The following is a 7,866-nucleotide window of genomic DNA, read 5'->3' as shown; positions in this document are numbered from 1 at the left end:
ATATATATAGTAGCTCTATATTAACTAAAATAATAGATACAATTAAATAGGTACAAACCCAAACTTCTCCTAATGTTAGCTAATTCTGATCTTACAGTCACTAATTCCTGTGCTGACTTGTCTTTTTGTTTGACGCTTGCATCCAGTTTCTGTGACTTTTCGTCCGGATCACAGAAATACTTAGGTTTATTGTAAGGCTTCTCATAGGCCTCCAGTGCCTTATATCGCTCGTATCGTGATCTCTCATTGTTTCCTAACTCCATGACTGATTATTTCCGAATCGCGTAATTATACTCGAATGCGTTTAATCATAGATCTGTAGATGAACTTTTGTGTAATATATACTTTTGGAACTTAAAGTAACATAAGTATATGTATGATATTTGACGAAAATTCTAATACAATCTATAGGAATAAAAAACAGACCTCATGACGGCGACCAATGACGACGCTCCGACTCGTCTTCAACAATTCTTCTTCTTCTTAATTAGTTAATACTCTTAATAACTCTTCACTCGTCTGCCTCCACTCGTCTACAATGTCTACATCCAAGTTGATCAAAGTTTACGTTGCCACTAATGCCACTGAACCGCACTGAACTTCTAACGGTCACAACCAACTTCGTGCGTACAATTTAAATATAATACGCTGCTTGCGACGTCAGAGTGCGCGCGTGATTTTAGTGAGAGGGGTGATCTCTGGTGATCTCTAGCGATAATTTAATGGGAAAAAGTCGATAAAGTAGATGTATAGATATAAGTATTATATCGCAGATTACGTTTACGTGAAATGGTAAATGTTTAGTGTCACATTTCCCCTTCGAGTTTTCTGTAATTTTGTAAATTTGTATATTTTTACGTGTAGAATATATTTCGAAAAGGAAAATCACATCGCTCAAGCCCTATTTCTTTTTTTATAATTTTACAGTTTTTTAGTCAGTAAATGAGAAAATGATAATTTAATTCTTTGCTTTAATTAATTAAAAATATATTATTTTTTTATAAAATTTAAATTATAGCAAAGAATGGATTGTAATTCATTTCTTTTTTATCCTTTTTTATCCTTTTTTGAGATATAAAAAAAACATTGAAATAAAAAAAGGAAATGCGACTTGAACTTTTTCTCTACAGTACAAGTTGCACAAAAGTTGCAGCAACACTACTGCAACATTGCAGCGACATGTTAATAGCAGTGATATTGCTGCAAATTCTGTGCTGTGGGAATTCCATCTCGATCAAAATCTTCGCATAAGTACACATATTTATAAAATTATAGGAAAATCGGAAAGAGACAATAAACATTTACTAAACATTTACTCATAAAATATTTACATATTGGTATATTTACATTAAGTTCATATCGAATCTTTTTCATTTAAATAATACGACTAATGTAAAAAACATGACAGAATTAAGTTGATTGTTAACATGCTGACTTTAATATTGATAAATAAAAATATTTAAATGAGAAAAAAGTTTTGGTATTGTGTAATATAATGACAATGAATATAAGCTTAAATCATCCATAAATTGTTAACACAGATGATATGTAAAATAGTTACATAAAGATATAAATTATTACATTTCAAACGCAACAATTGCTCAACATTGAAAAAAATCTTAAGAAACTACAAGATAAATTATGAATTTAAAACAAAATTAAATTGATCTTTTAATAAAAATGCATCACTAAAGTTAAAGAATCAATTATTGAAATAATTTTCAACACACGCACACACGCACACACGCACGCACGCACGCACGCACGCACGCACACACGCAAACACGCACACACGCACACACATACACACACATCAGTATATATTATAATTAAATATTCTTTTAAGTATTTAATGAAATATCTGTGATTATTTAAATATGTTTAGGATATAGGGAAAATAAGATTATACGCAGAAAATATAGAAAAGAAAGGTATTCAATACAAACGAACGTGGCAAGAGTATACTGTATTTTGTCCTTTTAATCATTATTATTCGAACCGTTACTTACAAATCAAACTGTGATTGTGGTTCTTCCTGCTAATCTGTCAATATGTCTCATGTAACTTTGTGTGTGTGTGTGTGTGTGTGTGTGTGTGTGTGTGTGCATGTGTGTGTGCATGTGTGTGTGTGTGTGTGCGTGTGCGTGCAAATTGTGTGTGGATATGTATGTTCTCTTTCATGAAATTACATTTATCGTCTATTTAACATTTCTTAGCAATACCATTAACGCCATCGTTATTGATATTATCATTAATTAATAATTACTTTGATACAATAAGGCGTTATATACGGTAGTAAATAATATATATAATAATATATAACTTTATTATAATTTTAAATACATGAGCATAATAAATTTAGCATTTGAGGCGATAATTAAATTATTTCGTTGTTTAATTTAGTAATTGCTCTATGATTTTGTATGATTTTACGAGAGGAGGTTTACGCTCTATAAAATCGAACGTACATTCCATCAATAAAAACATTTTTAAATAACGCAGAGTGAGTTTTTTTTATTTATATTTATAGACGCGTAAATATAATCGTTAGGATGCATATATACAAAATATGTACAAATATAGGTATTTTAGTTTTATTCTTTCGTTATCACTCTCCTTTCATTTCTAACGGCCAACATCTACATCGTGGATTTCTTGATATATACATAATATGGCATCCGTTATCTTGGAGATATCTCTCAAGCTATCAACGATCTGAATTAACAATTAAGATCTTTCTATTTCCCGTATTAACACTAAGATGATCAAGCTTGTTTTGAATGCAAACAAAAATTTCCTTAATTTTTTAATTAAAAATTTTAAATTAAGAAATTTGTATGTAAAACAACATCGAAAAGATTTCCTTTATCTACACTGCATTAAAAATTTTATCGATCTTTAATTAATTATCAAAATTTTTATCATTTAGAACAATCGCAAAAATGATCGTTCTAGTATTAAAAGCGACGTCCAGAAATTTCTCTTTTCCGCAATATTTTTATTATATTTAAGTTTATTATGTATGTTTTTATTATTATATATTTTTATTATTATATATTTTTATTATATATTTTCATCATCGCAATTGATGAACATTTTGTTTAAAGTAACACAACTTTCATTCTGAAATCCATTATTACGATAAACTTTTCTTTTATTTCCAAATAAAAAAATTGACATTATAAAATCATCTAGACAAATGCAATAGTAAAATAAAGTGTCTATGACTGATGTTCAAAAATATTATTTCCTATATAGTTTTATTAATATTGAAAGTATAGGTATTCATGTTTGAATCAGATATGTAGATATTTACTTTGAATCTTAAAAAGCAGTTATTAATTTGAATTATCAAATTATTATTTATTTGCGGAGTATTTTTTGTTGTCGCGCTTCTGTCTGAATGCTCATATATCCACGGTGTGATAACATGAGCAACATAACGACGTGAGAGTTTATATTGTCTGGTAAATCGTGATACAACTATCGAGGTTTATTACAAATAATTATAATTTAACCATCTTACGCCAGTATCAATATGGCAAATATATATATTACTATGCAATATTAAAAAACTATGCAATCTAAGGAAAAATTATCTTTTATTTATTTATTGCAAAAGAGAGAAGAACCATCTCCTCGTCAATTGTATCACGATATCCTTGTATCGGATACCCTGTATATATTAGCGGCACTTTTCTCACGCGACTAATTCAACAATAAGGCACATTGTTGCACAATCTGCTGGTAAAGGAGTGTTTGCAGTTCGAGACAAAAATCATAATGTCGTTCTATACATACAAATCGCCGAAAATAACATCATGATCTCTTTGTGATCACTCCGTCCTTTCAATTTCTTGGCACCTACGGCCTCAAAAGTACCACAATCTGAAATCCCGGATGATGAAGGCCTACGTTCATCTGAGAACGATTGGGAAAAGGCAGTCTGTTTTTATAACTTTGCCAAAAAGAACGAAGAGAGAATTATTGATAATTTGGAAAATTCCATAACTAAGACTAAAAAAATAAATTGCTGATTAATTTGCTGCTTGGAAAATTAACGAGTAAAACTTGTGCGAGTATTTTGTTTTATTGAAATTCTAATTTAAAAAAAAATGCAAAATCTGAGCATAACGAAGAATTTAGCTTTGAAAGTTTCGTCAAAATTGGTACGCACGAAGGACACTTGAATATTTATTTTCACTGGATTTATTCGTAACCCGGAAAATCAGAATTAGGAAACCAAACGCGTTATAAAACGGCGATACCGGAGTCGGAGCAAAATTCGCTAGCCAACCTGGGCGGAGCCTTTTTTCGTTAGACTTTCAAGTCGCAGACCAGCTGCTCGGTGGGTCATGTGCTCCGATGCACAGAGGGAACGAATGACGCGACATGCGAGGATGTCGCAGTCGCGATTCCGCGACATAGACTCAGACGAGTCGGATTAAACAATTAAATAGCCTATCGTAAGGAGTATCGTTTAAATAATTTACGTTTCTGTATATATACACACAATCATGCCCGTGTTCGCGTGTAATTCTCGCTGCTGCGTTCATTGAAGAGTTGCTTCTGACATCCAGCATTGGCACATGCACCGTTATCACTGGTCATTGATCATATCGTCGGTTACAGCAGTTTTGCAATTTCGACGACAATACTTTATGCATTTTTTCGAGCTTTTTGATGCGCGTATTTTATAATCTGCGCATGGCACCTGGGATTCAGAATTAGGAGACCGCGGCTTTGCAATTATTATTTCTCTTTCTCTTTCGTCTTTTTCTGCTACTTCAAATTCAAAGAGAAACATATCTATGAACGCGGAATTGCAGCTCCATCACGCGATAGCTGATGATAAAACTGGGACATACGCGATTTTTTTCCGGTCTTCATACTTCCACACCGAGGACCCGATCAACAACATATTCGTACCTCTTCGGCTCTCCATTGCCATTCTTTTCAGTAGATTTCGGTAAAACCTCCCTCTCGCCGTTTTCTGAACTTCGCGCTTCGGTCTCCACCGGTCGACCTTTAGCATTCACAGATTTACTGTCGACATTGGACAATGCGACTTCGTCTGCGTTGACAATCACGGCAACAACATTTGTGGCACTTCGATCCGTGACACTGCTGCTCTTCGTGACAGGCAATGCACTTCCACCGGAAATGTTGTTCGATCGCGTTGTTGAAGTTATAAAAGAACTAGTGACAGGCTCCGATGCGTACTTTCTGTGCGTGTGTGATGTCGAAGAACATATACTTTCAGCCCCGAGTTCCTCAGGTGGTAGAACAGGAACATTCAAATTCACTCGCGTAAAGAAAGCCATCTTTTCTCTGGAAAAAGATAATGTTAATTTATCAAATGATCTTTATAAAAGATAATATTTTTTTCCTATTAATCTTTATATAATCTTCAAAATTATCAAAAAGTTACAGATTTTCATCGCGATTCAATTTATTCGAAGACATAACTTTTGATTAACACTCAAAAATTAACATTTTGGATTAATAGTTATTTCGGACATCAATTACTTCATTATTTTAAGTATTATGAGATATTATAGATATTCGAATCCAAATCACAAAAAACTGAAAAAAAAGATAATAATTTTGCAATAAAGAAAAACTTGTCACTTACTTGAAGGAAATCATATCGGGTTTTCCCTTCCCAGCTTTTGTTTTCCTCAACTTGTAAATCTCTTTTGAAGTTTTCTTTAACATCTTCTCCACTTTCTTATCCTCAAGGCTTTTACCGTTCTTGCCACTTTCGGCCTGTGCTATGAGATTTTGAAATTTCTGATCTTCTAGCAGCCATGTTGCTAAGTCGGTATCGCCTCTTTCACGCGCTTGTTCTAGTCGTTGTTTCAATTCTCGTAACCTACTAAGCTCATCTTGGAGATTATTCAGTTTAGCATGCTGCGCCTGGAGATCTAATTCGAGGTCCAAAGACGTTCTGGCTGTCGGCAGTAAATGAGACGACTTCTTCGTGGTTTTGTAACTGAGAGCGGAGGACGGTCGACGCCATCGCAGGGAACGTCTTTCTACTGAGTTCCGTTGGAAAGGTCCACCTCTGCGATAAAGCGGCATACTACTGTCGCTATCGCTGCGATTAAGCTATATAAAACAAGAAAAAAAAATTTAATTCAGGAAAAAAGACAGATTTTTTGCCAAAACTCGCATTTAAAGGTATATAAAGAATTCAATATAAATTCATGAAAAGCAAGTAATAAAAATTCTTCAATTTTTATTGAGGATTTATCGAAATTTTAAATTCTTGTTAAAAACTTTTTTATTCTGTACAAAATTTTGTATGGAAAAAGTAAATATATCAAATATATAATAGTCAAGAAAATTTGATTAAAACTTACTCGACAAATGTAATGATTTCTACTAACGGCTGCACTAGGTGAGAATGTTTGACTTCTTTTAATCACAATAGAGTTTTTGTCATCATGAATAGCGCCGGGTGCAACACCAGCCGCAGAAAGTTTTCTTTGCTTGCCCTGTTCCGGAATAAACACGCATTCAGTGTTTGTTTCTTTGTCCTGCGTTTGCCTCATTTCCTCGTTCAATTCTTCGTCTTCCTGTTATATTATAAATGGAAAATCGTTACATTTAGAATTGATATTTTCTTAATAAAAATTCCTATAGTCTCGACAATAAACAATTTAAGATTCAGTGCAAGTAATTTAATTCTCATAAAAAAATAATGCTAATCATAATGGTGGTAAAAAAATATTAAGACTTATTAAATCAATGACTTTTAATCGCTTGATGTCCACGATTCATCTGATAGTAAATTCAAAGCAATCGAAACATTAAATAAATATCATTTATATAGCAACATTGCTTACCTCGTGCTCCAAAACATCCTCTAGAATATTATCCTCCACCGTAAATTCTACAATGATATCTTCCTCGTCGCTGTCCTCGCTTCCACTTTCACTACCATCATCCTCATCCTCTTCTTCTGGACTACGTAGACAATTCAGCTCTTCCAACCTTAACGTTACGGCTGACTGCAACTCGTCTTGATTCCTTGTCAAGGTGGACGTTTGGGAACTGATTATCGTACTCTCGTCACTACTCTCTTCTTTCATATTTTGTACGCTCCTGTATACCGAAATATCCGATTCCTGCTTGTCATGCTTCGTCAATCTGACGTTCATAGAGGTGCCGTTGGTACTGGTACCGGGACTATCAGATGGATGCATGAAGCGGAAGGAGAGTATATTATACCATTTCACGCTAGGAGATTCTGGACTAAAGTCTGCCAACGAGACTTGTGCAGAACCCTGTAATCAAATCAGTAAAAGACCAGAATGACAAATGACTATGTTCTCTCTCAATTTAGCAACACTTATAACTTTTTTTTTTCAAGAATATATGAAAATTTTTGTCAATAAAGAATTGAATATTACTTCTCCAAGTGTATCTCAGATTTTCGATCATAATACACTATTAAGTGAACATCGTGATAAAATTATCTCGGAGTGAGGAATGAAACTTGTCACATAAATAAAATAAATTTCAAAAAAAGTATACATACCAAACATTTCTCGGCCTCGGTGCACCAAAGTGTAACTTGCAGTGTTTTCGTGTACAATTTGTTAAGCGGCACGGCGATCGGAAACGTTTCGCCGAAAGTCGGTTTTCGCAAGTCCACGACGGATTTCGTGCAACACGTATGATTGATGGGTAATTGCATCGGCAGCAGTGCGGCTTTGATATATCTAAAATGCGAAATAAAAACGTTATTTTTATAGATAAAAAGGCATTTCAACGCGTAGTTGTACTTTCAGGTCATGGACTCTTGCGAGCTATCAATTATTCTTTAAAAGAATATTCAGACGAAAACAAATAGAATTC

At 33.5% G+C, this 7,866-nt stretch overlaps 1 protein-coding gene across 1 annotated transcript in view; it reads right to left on the bottom strand.

Moving 5' to 3' along the window:
- Positions 1 to 7,866, bottom strand: part of LOC108684862 — a 19,968-nt gene that overhangs the window by 6,776 nt on the left and 5,326 nt on the right. Inside the window, exons 6-12 of the mRNA XM_018189387.1 lie at positions 7,547 to 7,730; positions 6,852 to 7,292; positions 6,366 to 6,581; positions 5,636 to 6,111; positions 4,893 to 5,331; positions 3,802 to 3,946; positions 59 to 265 (exon numbers count right to left, since the gene is read on the bottom strand). Of these exons, the coding sequence (XP_018044876.1) occupies positions 59 to 265; positions 3,802 to 3,946; positions 4,893 to 5,331; positions 5,636 to 6,111; positions 6,366 to 6,581; positions 6,852 to 7,292; positions 7,547 to 7,730 (2,108 nt within the window). The remainder of the gene's footprint in view (positions 1 to 58; positions 266 to 3,801; positions 3,947 to 4,892; positions 5,332 to 5,635; positions 6,112 to 6,365; positions 6,582 to 6,851; positions 7,293 to 7,546; positions 7,731 to 7,866) is intronic.

This window comes from Atta colombica, unplaced genomic scaffold, assembly GCF_001594045.1.
Source record: "Atta colombica isolate Treedump-2 unplaced genomic scaffold, Acol1.0 scaffold141, whole genome shotgun sequence".
Lineage (NCBI taxonomy): Eukaryota > Metazoa > Arthropoda > Insecta > Hymenoptera > Formicidae > Atta > Atta colombica.
This window is presented reverse-complemented; position numbering and strand designations above follow the sequence as displayed.